Here is a 20,699-nt window from a genome sequence, read left to right as displayed (position 1 = left end):
CCCCTATTTTGAAAATTTAAGGATAAGAGTGAGTCAGTCCTCTGAACACCAAGGAATACAAAGAGACCTTCCCCCCAACCCAAGCATAATACCGAACTCTGTACTTGAGACCACTAACTACAGAGCAGAAGGCAAAGCAAAGTAATATTTAAGCATAAAGTTCAGCCAATTTTAGATTAATTGTAAGAACTGCCTATTTAAGCATATATAGATACAACGCCTTCTTTGGTCATCATCTTCACTATCTTTTTTCAAAATGCTTATGAAAAGTGACAAAAGTGACATTTGTAGGCAAACTAAGCAGGGCACCACTGACAAAGAAATACAGATAGTCCAAATAGACTACAACAAATTAAATTAACCACTTAATCTGAGCTAGCATTCTCCTCAAAACAACACAGAGGTTAGCAATAAAAAGTTCAGGTTTGTGTTTTTGATATATTCTTACAACACCACACAAAGGTTTTAGTTTGTTTTTAATTATGAATGAAACAAAAAGACCAAAAAGAACTGGAAGATTTTTCTTCATGACACTTTATGCTTGTCATTTGACTATAAACTCTACTCAGATGAGGCATGTATTACAGAGTTCAGTCTGAAACAAAACATCTACCTAAATAATTTGGCTGGTTCAAAGAATTCCAAGAGGCTCTAAGCCCTTCTCCAAGGAGGCAATAAATATTCACTACAGCTTTTCTCTCCAGTCATAAGAGGAGTTCATAGCTGAAAGCTTGTTGTTTTCCTCCCTTCTCCTCTTTTCCTTCCTTTCCACACTTTCCTGGATCCTGTAAACCCATGACTGAGATACAGTGAGCTTACACAGAGGGTATTTCTTCCCTCTCCTTATCGATTCAAGGCAATTTCCCATCTGGTTCTGAGCATTTGTTCTACTGTGCTTTCATCTCCCTTGCTGTATCTTCTACTTAACTCCTGTCCACCAAAAAGAATGAACAAAAGAACCACCACAAACCTGAAAAAGAGGAGCGTTTCTTTTTGCTTCCTTTCTTATAAATAATTAAGTAGACTAGCTGATACTTTAGCCAATGACTCTTAGAAGAGTGTGGTAAATACTCACAAATTATTGGAACACTGATTTATTATGAAGTCGAATACAATCACGACTGCATGGTCTCCAGATGCCTCAGCTGTTGTTTCCTATGCATGAGACACTGAATAAAGACCCACCAAATACAAATGTACCTCTGTTGAAGCATGGCAGAGACAAGATGTTCTGCGATGCTGATCAAGGAGGAGAAAGTGTTAATGGTTCATAGCAGACTGGCAGGCAGACACTATCATCATTAATCAGATGAGATCTAAAAGAGCTCATGTGGGCAAGAAAAAGAATTCTCCTTGTCATGTCACCATTTCTAAGTGCTGTGATACAGACAGCCCACAGAGTCTATAACACAAACCCACTTGTCCTCCCACTGCCCAGCCACAACCATCTTATTTTCCCTAAGGGTCTCTTGGATGTGGACAAGGAAGCAGGCTGCGGGCACTGTCAATTCATGTGGCCATGAATTTCAAAGTTTTCAGAAAAGGTCCATGCCCTTTTTTGGAAATGCTCCCTTTACCTTACATCTGTGAGTCATTACACAGTCATAAAAACATCAGATGTGCCATCAGTTTTGTAAAAATGGAAGCCCTAGAAGACCCTGTGAAAAAGGGCAATGGAGAGCAGCTGTGAGAACACTTCCTACCTGACACCCTGCTTCCTGTCCATACTGATGTCCTTAAGAAAAGAGGAGGCAGAGAGCAAGTCAGAGCCAAAGTGATCTGTAAGATTTTTCCCTCATCCTCCTCATGAGGGCCCTGAACCTCAGTCTGCAGACCTCAATGTCCAGCCATGCTGCACAATACACAGGAACAGCAAGTTACGTGATCATGATGAACCTAACCCAACCCCATAATATGTGTGCATCTGGTCATCTGTGGGGAAGGAAGACGTATCTTCACAAGACATGTATGTCTCCATCCTTTCCTAATGATTAGCTTCTATTAACTTATGGTATGAGTGCCTTTCACCTTTACCTAGTCATGAAACCTATTTTCTTGTTCTGATTTCTAATCAGGAGAAACAGAAGCATCAGCTAGTATTTCTCAGAGTTACTTTCAACACAGAGAAACCTCAGCTTTTCTCACACACAGTTTACCACTGTTAGTGGATGAACAACGTTCAACATAGAAGACAAAACAAAGGAACTTTCATACTAATCTATATGCAGTTCCTAGTAACCTAAAGTATAAGGCAAAGTCCCCCAAAATGTTGGCAAGAGACCCAAGCCACAAAAGTTTACTATCTATCTTATAACAGGATAATATTAGTCTTAACAGTAGGAAAATATGCATTAGACAAAAAAAAGGTCTACTCAAATCTGTCAAAAATTTAATGGAAGAAACAGTAATCTACTAGCATAGTCAACTTCCTGGTTTCAAGAATGATTCCTTCTGGTCGCGACTGGAGAGGCCAAAAGCCTTCTAGCATCACCCTAGCAGAGTACTGGTTTTGATCTTTAAATGACCTGAACTTTGCGAAAAAAAAAAAAAAAGAAAAAAAAAGAGAGAGAGAGAGAGAGAGACAAGAGAAAGAAAGCAACAGCGTCTCCCTACTGCATGACAGTATCTCCTCTCTGCTCTGAATGACTTTTGGAAATGTTTGCCCATATATATTTTTTCAATGACTGCACAAGATATCTTGTCCCTTCCTGCCCTCAGATAATGTGTGTGACTTGCATCTGACTGAAAGAATGCAGATGGTTCAACTAAGAAAAAAGAGCTAGATTTAACTGGAAATTACAACACCTTTAAGGTCACAACTTATTGGATATTTTAAGTCCCCTAGCTTGAAACTGAGGTCAAGTTCTATAGGACCATAGGAACAAAAGATTTATTTAACACTTTCAAAACATCTGCATTACCTACTTTTCACATGTCTAAGTTGTTCTGCTAACACATTGTGGAACACTAAACTCCAAGATAATGGTCTTTAAGGAGTTAGCATTTTACTATTGTTCAATTACTGTTTCTCAGCACTCCCAGTTTTTTTTAAAACCACCTTAAAATAATTAAGTGCACAACTTAGGACACGCAAACAAAACTGAAAAGCAGTTAAAATTCTCACAAAGCAAGGAACTAAGCTGAGTTTGACCAGACACCTGAGAGCATAAAAACAAACATGCATAAGAGACAAAGCCTGAAATGAGCAGAGATTTTATTTAAAAAAATCTGCCTAAACTTCTCCTATTCAACACTTTTTTCTATATAGCAACATCAGATGATAAGCAGAAACAAAGTGTATAAAGCATATTTTGACTTTGGGAATTACACTATTTTCATTAGTACAATTTTCTTCAAAATGATGCATTATAAACATTCATATTTCTAGAGCAAGTGAAAAGAAATTTCATCCTATTGTTTTTCCTCTGAATTTTTTGCATTATGCTCAAGTTTTCACATATGGAAAAACTTTAAAAACCTTTAACGCTGAGTTTCATATACTTGAAAGTTCTTTCAAGGAAGCATGCATAAAACACCTATTTGATTATAATTTTCCTAATCCATTGATAGATGTGTACTTGGTTATTCAGTAAAGAACAATCACATGCTTTATATTAACTATACACTATTTGGTTTAGGACAGGTTTAACGAACAACATAGGTTTCAGAAAATAGAAGAGGCCTGTAAAAAGGTAAGAGATGAACACTAACTCAGAACAACTGAATAAAGCACAACACTGAAGTACTTGTACTGTAGTAGCACAGTACTGTAGTACTTGTTTAGTAACCTATTATTATCCAGGACACTGTAGCAGTTATTTGGTTCAACCACCCTTCGCCAAGCATATAATTTTGTTCCAATATCAGACTGAATGCAAAAGTAAACAAAAAACAAAACAAACCTCCCAAACCCACCAACATGTGTGCGTGTAATTTGAATCATAAATAGAAAATATTGCTAGGTAATTTACAGAGCATACAACCATTATAGCGGAAGTTTAATAGGAAGGATACAGTGAGATAAAAATATCTGCAGTTAGTTTTGCCAGACTGCCATTTCAGTATTCTCTCCTTTCTCCCTTCTTCAGTGACAGAGAAATCACTGCAGACAATGTGGTAAACCAAGAGCAGGAAAAAACAATGAAACCTGCCAATAAGCAATTTTTACTCTTCATCAGCCCCACAACTGCCAATCTCCAAATGAAGACCTTCCCTAAAGGTAAGGCACATTCCACTTGACAGTGTTCTATTAACCCCTCCTTAGGGCCATGCAGCATAGGATTTTATAAACTTTTCAGTTATCTGGTTTTACTCAACAAAAAACTAAAAACTACAAATACCAAGCATGCAAAACTTAGATAAACATTTCAATACTAAGAAAGTGATATCCAGAAAAAGTCACTATTAACAGTTTTCAAAAAGACAACACGAACAGCTTTATTAACTGAGTCTAAGACCTACAGTCTTAGTTAAGAGCCAATGCCAATCACATTGAAATATTCTTGCATCAATAAAATGAGATCCAGGGAAACATGCCCAGAATGCACTACAGTGACCAGTCAGATAATGTGTTCATTTTAACACCCCCCCCCCTTAATGAAAACACTTAAATGGCACAAGCAATACATTTTTTTTTTCTAAGCAGCCACTATGTATTCAAGCAATAATTAATCTTAACCATAGTGTTCAACGAGGTTTAAAACTGATGAATTAATATTTTTTTTCCAAAGGGATATAAACAAAAAATTGGACTTTTATTTTCTCCCACATTGTTCAATCTTAACACTTTCAACATAAGAGAAAGAAGGCCACCAAATCCCTCTCTATACCCCACTTAGTTCATCTTTGTTTCATTTTGAACAATTTGATAGAGAGGGAATGGGGGAATGTCAGATTTGTTTAATTTTGTTTTTTTTTTTCTTAACAAGTATTGGTATCCCTTTGACATGAAAGCATTTGAAGTAATTTTAAATTCTGAAGGTTATAACTAAGATTAACTGATCTGTGTTTAAAAGACCTTCCTTGACTTATGAATCTTGAACGGTTTTTACAGTCTTTACATTCTCAGTCTGCTCTGAGTGCTTTTACACATTTTGACAGCTCATGCCTTTCTCCCGACACCAATTCTTCCCAGCTTTCATAAGGCATAAATTCTGTAGCATCACAGGTTTAATTTCTAAGATTCTGCAGCATAATAGACTGTCTACATGTTTATTGTAAAATAAATACAGTTCTGTGGAGACAATAAAAGCCAATCAGTTAAAATAAGTTAAAAAAAAGTGTATAAACGAACCTCACTAGTTCTAGTCAACCCACTTATGAAGGTGATGTGTCTATCAGCTAGTTAGGCTAAATCTGGGCCTCTGTGTTTCCTATGACCTTAGGAAGTAAATGAGTGATTTGAAAGCAGATGGAAAGGTCTCTCATACTTGCCAGTGTCTTACATTCATCCCTATATGTCATTGCTACTGGATATCATTTGTGACACCATACTACGGAAGGGTTTTGTTTGTTTTCTTTAAACTTAACATGGCTTTGTATTTTCACTTTGTAATGACAAGGGAAGGAATTGAATGTGGCCAAGGTTTAATTCCTTCCTCCCTTCAGCACGACTAAGAAGTGAGGAGATACCTAAAGCCTGAAAGACCTTGCATCAAAGCTAGGTTTGAGCTTTGTGCGACCGGGATGGTTTTTAAAAAGATAGTGGAGGCAAGTGGATTGAAGAAGTCTCCACTGGCCAAGTGATCAATTAATTTAAAACTGAACCCACAGTAACACAAAGAAACACCTGGAATAAAAATTCTGAAGGAGCAAACTGCCAAGAAATCACACAGGCATGTGGGTGCACACACACACACGTATGCACGAGCTCTTCCAGCCTCCTTTCATGTGGCAGTCGAGGAAAATCCTGCTCCCTCTGTGAAAGTGCTAATTAGAAAACCCACACAGCAGCCAAAAAAAGGACTGCAACTATGGAGCAACAGCACAGTGGTCTGGGCACTTACAGGGCAGGCCACATTGTATTAGAGAGCAGTCAGGAAGCAACAGCTTGGTGGACGGCTGTGTGTGGCGAGGGGAGAAATGCAATCCTTTGCACTGGTGATTAGCACTGTTTACTGGAACACAAACCCATGAGCAGTCCTGGGAATGTTTCTACCCAGACGATGAAGGAGAAAATTCCTGTACAGAGGTATTTTTAAAGGTTGTCCTTCATAAACAGGCTGAAAATGATAGCTTGCTCAACCTCAAAGGATTAGATCAGCAGAACAAAAACTCAGCACAGAAAAAGGTATTGTCATAATTATGTGTTGTACAAAAGAGCAGATAACCAAATTTAAAACTGACATATACTGACAGCCTTACAATCAGTCTGGGCATCTTGCTGAGTATAGTTTCACACTGGTTAGGACAATCCTGAGGTATTATGGGGAAGAAGCAAGATGGTGATAGTTGAGCAAAAAACATGTATCACACCAGTCGTGTGTGTATTTGTAAGTACAAGTCCCACTAAAGTTAAAAATCACTTTGGCAATCTAAAAACCATATTAGCTTTTAGAAGGTGCACTAACATAAAAATGTGTAATGTGTTCAGAAATACCCCAGCAGGAAGGTCCAGAAGGGATGAAACCGGACCTCAGGGCATACCAAGTGCTGGAGTACCCACTGACTCACAGTTACTGAGGATCTGCCACTGCAACTGGCTCCTCTTGGAGAGGGCAGCACTAAGCATCTCACCAAACCAGATCCAGATTATATCTCCAAGCACCCTGAAGCACCAACTTCAGAAGGAGAAATGCAGCAAGCCATACGACTAAGTATCAGTGCAGTGGAACTATGTTCAGCTCCAAGTTTTTATAAGCAGGCCTTGACTCTTAAATATACAGATAGGGCTGCAAATTCTGCACGTTGAGGAGCCTGAAACTCACTTGTCTTCGTACGTTAGAAATCCAGGTCCTGTGTAAATGCAAGACTATCAAGGTGGATGATGTAGCTAAAAAAGCATGGACATGAAAAGCAAGGCTACCAATCACACAAACATACAAGTTTTTGTTCTCATTGTGACTATTATTTGTGAATATGCAGAGCAATTATGGAGGCTTTTTTTTTTTCCCCCGATATACTTAGTACAGACTTAAAACAACAGAGAATGAAGTCTATAAATTGTCCTTTCCATCTCTCCAGAGCTGAAACAAGCCAAAAAAGTTGCTCCTTCATCCTAAAATTGTGCACGTGTCCCTTTATCCCTTAGGAATGAAAATAGCCTGAGAAGTCTTTTGCAGGCAGTCTCTCTCTAACATTAATAAACTGCTAGCCAATATTAGTTATCAGTCTCCACCTAGCGGTGGAAGGATATTATGCACCAGCACTATGAGTACCACACCTTGGCATCCCAGAACAGTCAGAGTATATATTAGAATAACATGCAAAGAAAGAAACTGCTTCTAACAAAGCTATTTTGAGAGTCTCAAAGGATAAGCATAACTAGGTAAGTTACAATTATCTAGAGAAAAGTAGCTATCATCTAATTTCTCTCATTGTTCATAACATAATGTCTGTATTTCAGGGGCAATTACTAACCCCTGAAAACACCAATTTTGTTTTGCACAAGCATTTTGTGATTGCTCCAAGTACCACACCTGGGCATCTCAAGGAAACAATCAGGTTAAACATTAGAATAACCTGCAAAGAAAGAAACCGCTATTAACAAACCTGTTTTGAGAAATCATAACCCTGTGAAAACACTGATCGTGTTTTGCTCAAAATTAGCTAGACAAAAAACACATCTGTATTTCTAAAGCCTGCTTCTCTTTTATACAGTTGTTGAGTTTGACTTTTGCCAAAGGATTAAAAAAAAAAAACAAACAAAAAAAAAACCCCACATACTCAGTCTTCTTCACCTTCTCCACACTGTGTAACTTCTTATTTAGTTAACTGTTTCCTTCAAAGACCTGATCTAACATGCTCCTGGAATTACTAGGATGTCCCTCAGAATTTTTAGCAAACTTTGTATCAGAACTTGTAGTTGGCTGGCTGCCAACTGGATTTCAAGCAAAGCGATGCATGCAGGTTTGGGAAAGAAAGTGAGACCTGGCATGTCACACTTGTACAAGAACTATTAGCACCACCAAAACTCAAGGTAATCTATGACCTGTAAATGCTATAGTACACACCACAAGCATGAGTGTCTGAAATATAGAGATGACTGCTGACAAGCACAGATATTAGTTTAGCTAAACAAAATATTTGCCTGATTTATGTTCATGAGGTGAGCTACAAATGGTAGAGGAATCATCCTGCTACAAGAAAGTGTGATTTCATAATAAAGTGTTAGCACTTTGGTCAGCGAAACTTAACCTTTACAGCCAACTTGACATTATTGCAATGCTATGCATTAATGCAATTCTATTGGCATCAGGATTAACTGCTTTTATTCAGCATTTCCAGGAAGAGCTGGGCTTTAAAAATAAATAAATAGAGGAAATGCAAGCATTTAATGTCTCTGCATATAAACACTGAATGGGTAACCAAATTGTGGGTCCAAGAGCACTTCTCAGCTCTCAGATCCAGGTGTACACACCATTCCTCATTCACTTTGGTTTCCACTGAAATGAGTGATATGAATCAGGAGGAAGCTGTAAACATTAGGAACTTTTCTTAAAAAAATCTCAGATGCACGTGGCATCCTAAAAATTGAGTGCCTACATTATAACCTGCAAGATCTAACCAAAATTTACCGCCTGCCAATATTCTTTAGAAAACCCATCAACTGTGCAGAAGCAGACAGACTCACAGCCAGTTACAGCAACAGCACCATCCATTTTGTCATCTCCTGCAGATGAAAAGGCAAGCCATCATGCCACCTGCTCAACACAAATATGTCAAAACCAGACTATTTCTGTGCACTGAAGCTTTGATGAACTTGGATTTTAAGTCAATTAATCAGAAGCACCATTATGTAACCAGTTGGCAAGTGGGACCTTTTTTCCTTTAATGCATACTATATTATCAAACATTAATAATCATTAATAAATATGAAAAATTTCTGAAAGTTCAAAGCTGTATCAGTGTCACACACAAAAGGCTCTATTAGTTCTCAATTAGGCTGTGAACAGTAACTAGAACTCTACAAAAAAAGTATACTGAATGGGACCAGAACAAGGTTATGTAGCAGCCTGAGGTGCTTGGCTATTTTCTTCTTGCACTCTATAGACTACCACCTCTGTACTGTTTCCATGTCACCAACCTACTAGCAACTGTTTTTATTTACAGAACTATTTTAAAGACTGTTTCCAACCAACACTTCTGGACTCCAGAGCACTACTTTTAGAGCTCTCTAGACAGTGTACCTGAGCAATACCTGCAGTGGTCTGCTCCTAGTAATAACAGGAGGGCATCCTATCTACTGTGAAATGCCTCAAATCAACTCATACCCTGAAGAGAAACATTTTGCAAAACTTTGGCAGAGCTAAATGTGAACAGGTGATGGGCATTTCCATTTATTTTTGTCAACAGTGGCATTCACAGAGTCAGGCAGCAATACAATATGTGAAAGGCTGGCATTTTGTAAACAGAGTTCTACTTTTGCATAAGGCATTTATTGAGCCCTAAGAATAATCAGCACTAACAAGACACACAAGGTAACCTTCACGGTTAAGGCCATCAGAGGACAAGCTACTGCACAGATACTTGAAATGTTAGTACAACATAAAGGCAAAAGAGAAGAAATGACTATAGCTACTGGCCAATAAGAGAGTGGCCCTTTTGCAACATCCTTCCTATGAGGTGAGGCATTTCCCTATTATCAGTGAAAGCAAGGCTTTATTTAACAAACTGGTGGATGTTCCCCAGATGCTCTTCTTGATGACATTTAATATATTTTATGGATTAGAGAACCAAAAAACACTTCAAGAAACTCAGGAGAGGACACACAGATGCAGGGAAAAACCCTAAGTCTTGGGTTTTAAAACACAGCTGCCTTAAAAGGAACGCAATTGCTTCAACAAATACAATACAGCTTACTACCTAAGATAGGCACTCTGGATATAGATGGCTGGAACAAAAGTAACTGAAATTGCCAGTGTTAACACACACAGCCAAAAAGCCTAACATTTATTAACTAACATACCAGAACATTCAAAATCCTAAGAGTTTTCAGTGTACAGCTACGCTCAGCTACCAAAGTTGGTAACAGTAATGTTTAAATTTCTGACCACAGTCTAACCCAATCCTTTGGATATCCAGCTTCAGTTAATTTAATTCAAAAGCTATTTTAAGATATAGGCAGTTGATTTTATTTAAAGTGCCCTTAAAAGTTTGTTCCTCTAGGATCAGATTACAATGTTCTTTATCAGGTTCAACTGGGAAGAGGTTACAAGGACTATCAAATGGGCTGAAAGAGCTGGGCTAGGAGGTGCACCAGTAGATACATCAATAGCTCTGATAGCTATTTGCCCCAGTATTCATTTTCCTCTTTTCAAACCCCTCAGGAAGACTAAGTTGCCTAAGAACACATTGCTTCTATACTCCAGCCCTTGCACTAGCTACCAACTAGCCACAAATCCCAATCCAAGGCACTTTGATTTTAATTTTATTTGTCTCTTTCCTGTCCTGCCATGTCCTACCCCATTGCTTTGGGGAAGAAAAACTTGCATCGCACACTTTCACAACAACTTACACCACCTCTATTAAGGCTGGTTCAGTACCGCTACCCCTTCTTCTTGTGCTAGCAGTGATGCTCAAGAAGCTGAGTTATTCCCTCCCTTCAGGGCAGGATGGGCAGCAAGGCTGCACAAGCCCTGATGAACACTGGCTTTGGCTGATGTAGAACTACCCCTGCCCCCAGCCTGCTGTGCAGCCATCATGCCAGCTTGCAGCACAGGCTGCTTGCCAGAGTCCCCTTCTGCAAAGCCATGACACATGCCTGTCCACAGATGCACATTTACATACCCACAGATAAATTAAGCTCGTCTCACTGTATATGCTGTAGGTATGACAACTGCAACACAAGTGCTTACTCTACCCAGAATAGACAGTCTTCTGAGGCTTTGATCTTGAAAGGAATGTTTACACTACTACTACTAACAATAGAAAAGCGATTAAGATTTACAGTGTGATATGACTGTATTCATCATATCTCATATTTCAACCACAAGATTAAGAATCTATCCTGCCCACACAACCACAGTATTTTAAATAAGGCAGCAAATTAAAATTGCCAAGAAACTCTTTCTACAAGTTTTGCATTTCTTTAACCTGTTCAATTTAACAGTAAACCAGATCCTTTGCACCCCTCAGAAAGTTAACTCTGACAGGAGTAAGGAGTTCAAATGCATAATTTCAGCTAGTTGAAGAACTATTTCAGAGTTTAACAAGAAATTTCAAAACACTGCATCTGAATGCTACACGCATCAGAAGACTAGTTAAGGTATGTGCATTATGCAGAAGAAATAAAACTTCAGAGACTTATACTTCACTCAACTGTTTGCTGGCCTTGTTATGTTTTTGTACAATAGAATGTGTGCAAAAATTCAGAATTACATATAGAAAGTACCTTCAGATGAAAGCTCTATCACAATTATATTATACATGGGGTAGCTATATTGTGGCAAGTATATAAATCTTAAATTATTTCCTTTTGATTGGAACTGGATTAGAAACTCCATATAAGAGTGTTGGGGCCCTTGCAGTGCTTCACAACAATAATCTGTGAGGATCCCTGCGGCTATGTGAACTGTCCTTGAGCATTCCTAGACCATTACAGAAGGGGAAGATAAGTAGTGGTAAATAAGTAAAGGAGGGGGCCGACAAGCCCCTCCACGTGAACAGCAACTTTGCACCAATCGTGTATTCGCTTTAGGCGCGTGAACAGAGACTGTAAACCAATCATATTAAGGCAAACGCCGCGTGCTTCATAGCAGATAACCAATCATAGTGGCCAAGGCGCCGCGTGCCTGCATGCCACGACTGCACAAACATATATAAGATGGGCACATTGCTGAATAAAGTTGGAATTGAATCTGCATTCTGTGACTGCGTCTGATTCTATCCCGCTACTCCCGCGGACCGCGACATAAGAGTCTTATTTGAACTCTAGAAATTTCTTCACAACATGCCATGCATTATACAAATAAACTAAATGTTCAAAATCTGCTTTCCAGAAGCAAAACCAAGGTCTTATCTTGGGAGTGGACAGGAAGCACGAAGAAAGTATTTACTCTCAATTGACTGATTTTCTCCTCCCATTTATTTCACCAGTGTCAAATTCTCCTATACCTTTATAAATGACAGATTTTCATATTTTACACTCTACTGCTGGAGCCATTAGCACAAAAAACATGTTTCTGTTTATAAAGTACATCTGTTCTGCTTTTTCAAGAATTCCTTATGGCTAAAATGTTCTGTAGTATGCCTGATTCTTGAAGTTATATTTTTAAGTTTAAAGACATTTGAGGTTTTTTTTTTGTTTTTTTTTTTTTTTAAGTATCTGGTAAATGTAGATAGTAATACATTTACAGAAATACTTCTTTACATCCAGATATCATACCTGTGTGAAATATTTTCCATCTTGTTTCAAGACTTTCATTGAGAGGTCAAGAATCAACCGCAGAAACTCCCATGTGGAATCTACATATAGAGGATGGTTTAAAAACAAAACACCACATTACTGGCTTATTCATGTGCATTCAATACCTGCACACATCTCCTGTTTAAAAGGTAGCCATGCCATGCCATGCGTGTAAACAAAGCCCAATGGCAATACTGGTGGAAGTGAATACCTCTGTTTCTCTTTAGCATAATTTCCTGAATATTTGTCCAAGTATGGAGGGGAGGAGGGAGAGTTAGTTTGCATAGCTTGGAGCGTGCACTCCCCAAATACTCTTTCTCATGAGTTACATGAGTTCATAATATCCTGGAATGAGAGCACAGTGCCAAAAAAACTAACCAAACAAAAGCATATAATACTTTTTTTTTTTTAATAGTATTCAAGAAGAAAGTTTCAAAAAAACCCTGTTATGTGCATTCTCTGCCTCTCAGACTTAGCATTAAAAAGAGGCAAAAATCAAAATAGTTTTGATGCAAATTGTTAATTAATATGGAACACAGCATCAGAAATGTGGAAAGTCCTCAGAAGTTTAGGAAAAATAAGTTAGAAGATTAACCTTCTTCTGGAGATGTGGAGATTGGAACAGCTGTCAGATCATTAATTACATAATCAAACATCCTTCCTTCTTTGGCATACCTCTTCAGTACGGGAATACAGTCTTCAATTAGAACCTGAAAGAAAGAAATGAAGTAGTTAGTCCTCAAAACACCCTAGAACTGACCAGATAAGGGAACAAATATGGATTTACAGGAATTAAGATGGAAAAAAAGTACAAAAAATAAATTTGGGTTTAACTACAGGCTCCATTTTCAACTTTTTACACCATATAAAAAAAGAGGTGCAGTTGTGGGAATTACGACAAGCACAAGGCACCACAAGACTGAACTTCCTAGCTCCGTTGCTTATTGCTGGTGACCACTGTTCCCCCAAATGGAGGCAACAGTTACCGGTTTCCTGAAGAACCAGTAAGATAAGTTATTTGGATGAAGGGCCACTGACTCATGCAAGGTAGCATGCAACACCTCTTAATTTTTTGCATGCTTTTTTTCTCCACTCACACCTATGAATTGGTGTTTATGAGATGCTTAAGGAACATTAATGAAAACAGAAAGAAAAGTCTCCTAGTAAAGAAGTCGGACTTGACCTGCATATAGAGCACATTAAAACCTGAACCGCAGGGTTACATGCATTTTTTTTCTTTACAGCAAGAGTGTAACAATAAGAGATTTTGACCACAAATTAAACAAAAATATAAAGTTGTGTATAACAAATTTGTATGCAAGTATATTCTCAATAGGGCAGGACAACTTTGCTTAAATAAACATTTCTTCTGCTGTGTCTTCATCAGTTTAAGAACTGATACTCAGCAGTCTACATCTTTATTGCTGCTTCCTCTTCATTTGTGATGGTAATATACAATCTCACATTTCACATTACTGAAAGGCTACAGTTGTTTGTTTGTTTGTTTTTTTAAAGAGTTTGAAGGTGGAGAGTTAAATATTTTGAAGCTAATGTATACTTCCAATCCAAACCCCACTGTCAACTACTGATGTTTAGAAACGTCTGGAGGGAGATTCTTCCCAAAGTGAAGAAAATCAGAAGGCTTCCCCCCAAAACCTTCCCCACAGCAGTTTCCCAGGCTAGATCTAACCGTATTTGAAATGTTCCTTTCAACAAAAGCAAAACTAAGATTACCTGATAGCATTCTCCTTTCAGATTGTCTAAGACATCTCCACATGTTTTACGCATGTATTTTTTACACCCGTCAATCACCATTTGGTCAATGTTTGAAGCTGGTTAAGGCACTTCACATTCCAGAAATAATACAGGCAGCAAAGTTTCTTTTTCTTCATAAAGAAATTCTCAAAGAAGATAAAATTACAATGGAATAGTAAGATATATAAGTTGCAACAGTCAAGCTTATGTATTCACCCCCAACTTCAGTAAGAGGTTTAAAAAGAGCTTGTTTTTGTTTTGAACCTGTATTTCTGGCATCTTATTGTTAAAGCCTGAAACATAAACAATAGGATGGTATGTTTAAAAAAAAAAAAAAAAAAAAAAACACACACCATAAAGCCAAAGCAGGTTACACTGCATCTTTAAAACAATTATTTTCAGTTTCTAGCAAAGGGGGTCTGAAACCTAGGATAATCTAAATTTTAATGGCTAACAGTAGGTTTACATTACAAATGATATTTAAACTAGAGAATGTTGAAATCTTGATTTACATCATTATTTTTGCAGGATGTCATCTTCAAATGAGATAAGGCTGGAGTAGATCATTCTGCCACCAATACAATTCACCAAGTCCTGACGTTTCCATTGATTAAGTTTGTTTTGTTTTTAGGGGTTTTTTTTAGATATTTTTCTTAAAAAAAAAAGTTCAAGAGTTACAGTACGGATTGGGAGCATGAACCTATGTACTACATGGTCACTGCCCAAATATATAGTAACTGGCTCTCTCCAAACTGAAAAGCAGAAATTTAAATTTAGACTCTATCTCCTCGTGCAAATTAGTATCAAACAAATTTATCTATGAGGTCCTATGACACCAGCAGAAAATGCACACTGAATATGTTAAAATGAATTATCAGTCATTTGTCAAAGGATATCTCTACCATAGTGACCATCTTTGGCTTCAGTTTGACTATCTCATAGAGTATACCCCCATCACCACCTCCTAGGATTAGCACTTCTTTCCCAGTGTAGTCTTCTTTTCCGCTGCCCATTATGGCTCGAGTATATGCCAGGTCACTCTCTGCCAGATCTGAATGGAATGAAGAGAAAGAATTGGACAGAGACATTACATCTTGAATTCTTCTATTTACTAATTGGTATTAACCCACAGGTGATAAAGCGGACCAATGCAGGACCACATATACAAACGACCCAGTTCTCAGTGAGACAGTTCAGGTACCAGGAGGATGGTAATCTACCAGAGCTAATGCGATCCTGCTCAAAATGACATACAAGATTTCTGTAGTTCTCAATGCAAACCCAACAGTGACTACATTAGCAAGTGGCGTGAGCCAAGAGAAGCAGACCTGTATAGCAAAACAGTGGGAACTGAGGACCCAATGTCCACACTATAAACACTTCAGTGGGTTTTTACCTCAGCCTAGTTTCAGTCTAGTCCCATGGACTGAACACCCATTTGGTGCTGGTATACACTTTTCAGTAATAGTTTCATCTAAAAAGAATCCAAGTTCATGCATCCTGACACCACCCCACAGTGCAAACCAAAGTGGAGCAAGAGACAATCAGGAGATTTTTGCTTTGAAAGCATACTTCTGGCAACTAAAAAGCTAACGTAGATGCACCCAAAGGATCCCTGCACAGAGGAAGTGCAATCACTAGTACCCAGCCACTGAGGGGCCTTGCATCATGACTTTTTCCTGGCTTATTCATCACTATTTTCAAACCAGACAGTAACTTTCCTTAGCTGCAATAACAGATCTGAGCTGCAAGGCAAAGCTTTGTGTGGCAGCACGACTGAGTATCCTAACATTACATCTGGCAATCAGCACTTAGTTTAAATGCACAATAACAGAAGGGCATAGAACAATATTTTTAAAGCCTGTGGAAAATAAATAGAAAGCAAAGCATGCCTTTATTTGTGATGCATGTTGTGACAGTGTTCAAGTAAAATTTTACTTTCATATGAGACTTGGATGACAGTTTCTGGCCAAAGTATGGAATACCTAATTCGGATATTTCAGATGCAATTCTAACCAAATTAGAAAATACCTTGCTGATGAATATTAAACAACACTCGCAGCTGCTATCTGCATGCAAGTCCCCCTTGGCAGCTGCAGAAAGCTAATTAAATAATTGGAGGTATTTTTGGTGGTTTCAAACTGCTGTAGTCAAAATTTTTAATTACTCTCCTATTAGCCTGAAGTCAGCTATTCTGTCCCTAGACAGCAGCATCCCTCATTCACCTCAGTCAGTATTTCTCAGCAGAAACACTGAGGGACTCTACAAAGTATACCTCTTGTTCCCTTGGTTTTCTAGGTAAACAAATGGCATTTTTATCCAGCTTGAAAGGACAGGAGCCATTCTCTTCACAAGCTCATTTTCAAAATACAGAAATCAAAGGGCACCGAGTACTAGAGGTAAAGAACCTCCCATGAAAGATTGTGTCACAGTTTTCATTAAGCAAGACTTCAGTTGAGAGTTTTGAAGACAGAGTCGAAAGATGTTCAACAACAAAGCAGCTAAACGGGTTAAGATAGAGCTGTTTTAGCTCATCTCACTAAAGTGGCAATTCCATCATTACAGCTAGAGAGTCAAGAGAACAGCAGGTTTACTTCCCCCACCCACCAACAACTCCCACTTCTTCACGTTTCTTTAAAATGCATATTGAAGACTGATCAAGTAGCTTGTTTTACTGTTACAAAAAAAGCCCTCAAGAGGTGGCACTTACAACAAACGGGAAAAAAAAAGAAAGAAAATCAAATCAAAGGATCAAGTAGAGTAAGCTCTGGAAGAAAGCGCTCTAACTTCTATTGTCCCATGCCACTTTCCATAGGTAAAAGAGCCTCTGGAAAAAGAAGAAAACTTTTGTGCATTCTGGAATTCACATCTGGTCAGCCTTTTTTATTTAAATAATTTATACATAGAAAAAACATATATGTGTGCATATGTTATCTTTCTATGTCACAACCATAACCCTTAGTAATCTATCAAAATGATCTTAGCAAGATAGAAAACATCTCCGACAGTTTCAGACAGAAAATACTCAAAGTTTGAGATAATACTTACTAACATCCCCACTGAGGATAAGAATATTCCCAAACTGTTTTGAATGCAGAATTTTAATATTCTGATATGGTGAATCTTCATCATAAACAACTTCATCTATGTCATACTCTACCAAGCGCCCATCCGCTGTGGGCCAGTATCTATCAATGACGCCTCCTCTCAAAATGGTTGGCAATCTGTGTGTGGGGGGGGGGGGAGAAGAGGGAGAGGGATTACAAAACCTTTGAGAACATATTTTTTTAAATTTCTCTTTTAACACCCTGTGGATTCAGCATAATAGATTCATGCTTGCAAATATTATTTGCTCTATTTAAGAAAACTTGCAAGATTTAATGCTCAAGGGATTTAAGAATCTTATTAGCTACATGTCAGATATACACAGCTTGCTAAGGCGCAATTGAAATATCAAAGATTCTTCTTTATATGCAACTCCTACAATATGCATGTAAATCAATTTCTGCCCTAACAGAGGGGATTTATATAACATACTAGCCTCTGCAGAATAATCAACCTTTGACTAGGAAACAATACGATACAAAAATCGAACAATGCAAGAGCAGAACACAGACAAAAAGCAGTAACAAAGCCCCTTCCCATCTCCAGCTCATCTAAGAATGCCAACTCTTTGAGATTAGTGAGCCTGGCCCTTCTGAAGTTGTATTTAGAGACATTTTAAACTCATGTAGGAACACAGACATGAACTATCACAGGATTTCAAACTGAGCCAGGTCACATTTACAGTGTGTAAGCACAACCCTTGATATTCACATATATAAAATCTTAGCTGGTAGTTTGCATTCACTTTTTAAATGTGGTTCAAGCATCTGGACAAACAGTAGTCCTTTTTTTTTTTTTTTTTTTAAACTCCAAATACACATATGGTTCAAATCAGTATGACACTGAAAAGACAAAATACATTTGAAACGGAAATGGCTGTTCAAAAGAACTGCATTTATTTTTATGCAAAACATGCAGGCACAAAGTTGATCAAGTTTCCATGCATACATGATTTTTGAAAATTTAGTTTTTGCAAGGGAGGATGAAGCAGGCAGCCAGACACGGAAAAGCTTCTTCCAGTTTCCTAGCAATTCTGAATAAACTCAAAAATATTTTGTACCCTCAACGAGCCACAAGATGGCAGTACATGGTGAAAGCAAGACCAGATCTATTATGTACAACAAAAAAAGCAGGAATAATTTCCAGCAGCACTGTCTCACAACATACAGCTTCACTGAAAATAAACACCAAAAGAATACAAAGCAAATTAAAAAGAGATGAGCAGTAGTGGGGTATGTTACAAGATCCCTTCCTAATCCATTCTAAGAGGTCCATCTTCCTATACTGAGGTAATAGAATTTATCTGGATCATTCCAGGTAAATTTTTGTCTGATTGATTTTTAACAAGCTCCTCTCACAGGGATTCCACAGACTCCCAATATAATTATTTCAGTACTATAATATCCTCAAAAAGGATATCCTCCCTCATATGCATGTATAGAAAGTGATCGACATTTGCATACAGTGTTCCAGGTGACGCTTCACCCGGACTGAGGAGAGCAAAATAACTGCTCCTCTGTGTTTTACATACACCGTTCCTGTTAAACACCAAAGGCAGCATTTACTTTTTGATGTGTAACATCAGTTTGCAAATCACTATCACTTTATTTGTGGTCACCCATAACCTTCAGATTCTTTTCTGCTATGGTACTACTTAGTTGTTGTTCTGCTACAGTTTGCTCCCTCTTACAGAGTTCTGCACTTTGTTTTAATGAATCTTGTTGATTTTACATAAAAAGAAGAAAAAAAATCACTTCCATTTCTGAATATATTCTCTAAAATACCTGCAGCATCTTATGGCAGGTTGCTCCAATAAGTGCTTCTTCTGTTCCAAGCTGCTGGTCACTGCTAGTCATTAGGAAGGCACCAAAGTGAGCTGTGTGTACCCCTTCCAGATCACTGGGGAACTCAGTGGAAATGTTTTCCCAGTGACAACCAACTCTCTGCAGTTAGTGTCCCCGTAATTTGATATACCGCTTTATACTTAAGTAAATCAAGATGACAGAAGACTTGCATAACACAACATGTTATCACCCTCCCTCAATTTAATTAATTAAAAAAAAAGTTTTGTTATAAACCGTTTCAATCTTCTTGGCAGGGCCCTGAGCACACAAATCCCCTCTAGGGGTTTGGCTGCCTAGAGCTACTACTGGCTGTGACCCAGCACAGCTGGGGAACCCTGGTCACGCCGCGAGGACAGAGATGTGCAAGGCCTCATTCCCCTGGGCTCAGCAGCTGGATTTAAGCTCAGGGCTTCACCCTTGGTCCTTGCCTGAGCTACACTGCAGCTATGTCTGTGCCTGCCCGCATCTTTTGCCAATCCTGACCCCCTGGCTCGGCCTCGGAGCTGCAGCGTCACCATAACCTTGCCTCATGGTCACAGTGCTGGGGCTGACCCTGGTCACCAGCACAAGCAAGCCCAGCTCTGCTTGCTTGCTCAGGGACTGCAGGACAGGGCCCAGAGGGAGAGGTCCCTGTCCCACAGCCAGCCCTTGCAGAGCAGCCTGCTCACGCTTTCTCTTTGCACCGTTGTTCCCAGTGTTCCCACCATTTAATGCAACTACTGCAGAAAATAATGAAAGAAATCATCCTTGCCTAAATTAGCAACACTGAAAATCATGCTTAACATAATGACAAACTTCACAACTATACTTTCAACTCTGCAGTAAAACCATTTTAAAATATTGAGGAAAAGAATACATGCACAAATTCAGACTCCAGGCTACTGATTTATAGCAGTTGAGCAAAGCACAATCCAGCCTATTACCTTTAACAACTATGCAATCAAACCAAATGTGGCAGTACATAATCACTTACCGCTTCACCCTTTTTATATTACCATGAAACAATTCTTTCATTCTTTCTTCTACTTTGTTTAGAAGCTGAAAAAACAGCAAACAAGAGAGGTGGAATTTATAGAAGTGATCACTTAATGTAAAACATCTGTTAAATTAGGCTATTTAGAAGGCAATAAAGAAGTAGCTCCTGCAATGAAAGTCTTCCCAACATAACATTAGAAGTCTATGAATAATTAACTGGTTGCCTCAGCTTCATTCCTAGCAAATATGTCCACATTACAACAGCAGTCACCACTGTGTTTTCATTTAGCTGTCCTCCTGGATAACATGGCCAGACTTTTCAGACACAAGTGAAAGAGGGAAAGTGAGAATCCTGGAAGGGTTCATTCCTCTCTTAAGTGGTGGACCACACCCCTGAAATATCCAAATTCTGGAGCTTAATATGAGGGAAAAGATTTTTTTTTCCCCCTTTCTCT

General features: G+C 38.4%; 1 protein-coding gene across 1 annotated transcript in view; it reads right to left on the bottom strand.

Annotated features, from left to right (window-relative positions):
• The window catches only part of SMS (spermine synthase), a 61,958-nt gene that overhangs the window by 4,747 nt on the left and 36,512 nt on the right, over positions 1 to 20,699 (bottom strand). Inside the window, exons 4-9 of the mRNA XM_067297197.1 lie at positions 20,243 to 20,307; positions 17,369 to 17,544; positions 15,217 to 15,371; positions 14,300 to 14,389; positions 13,161 to 13,275; positions 12,545 to 12,624 (exon numbers count right to left, since the gene is read on the bottom strand). Coding sequence (XP_067153298.1) covers positions 12,545 to 12,624; positions 13,161 to 13,275; positions 14,300 to 14,389; positions 15,217 to 15,371; positions 17,369 to 17,544; positions 20,243 to 20,307 — 681 coding nt within the window. The remainder of the gene's footprint in view (positions 1 to 12,544; positions 12,625 to 13,160; positions 13,276 to 14,299; positions 14,390 to 15,216; positions 15,372 to 17,368; positions 17,545 to 20,242; positions 20,308 to 20,699) is intronic.

Source organism: Apteryx mantelli, chromosome 1 (genome assembly GCF_036417845.1).
Source record: "Apteryx mantelli isolate bAptMan1 chromosome 1, bAptMan1.hap1, whole genome shotgun sequence".
Lineage (NCBI taxonomy): Eukaryota > Metazoa > Chordata > Aves > Apterygiformes > Apterygidae > Apteryx > Apteryx mantelli.
Note: the sequence above shows the minus strand (reverse complement) of the source record. Positions and strands in the feature narration are given on the sequence as shown.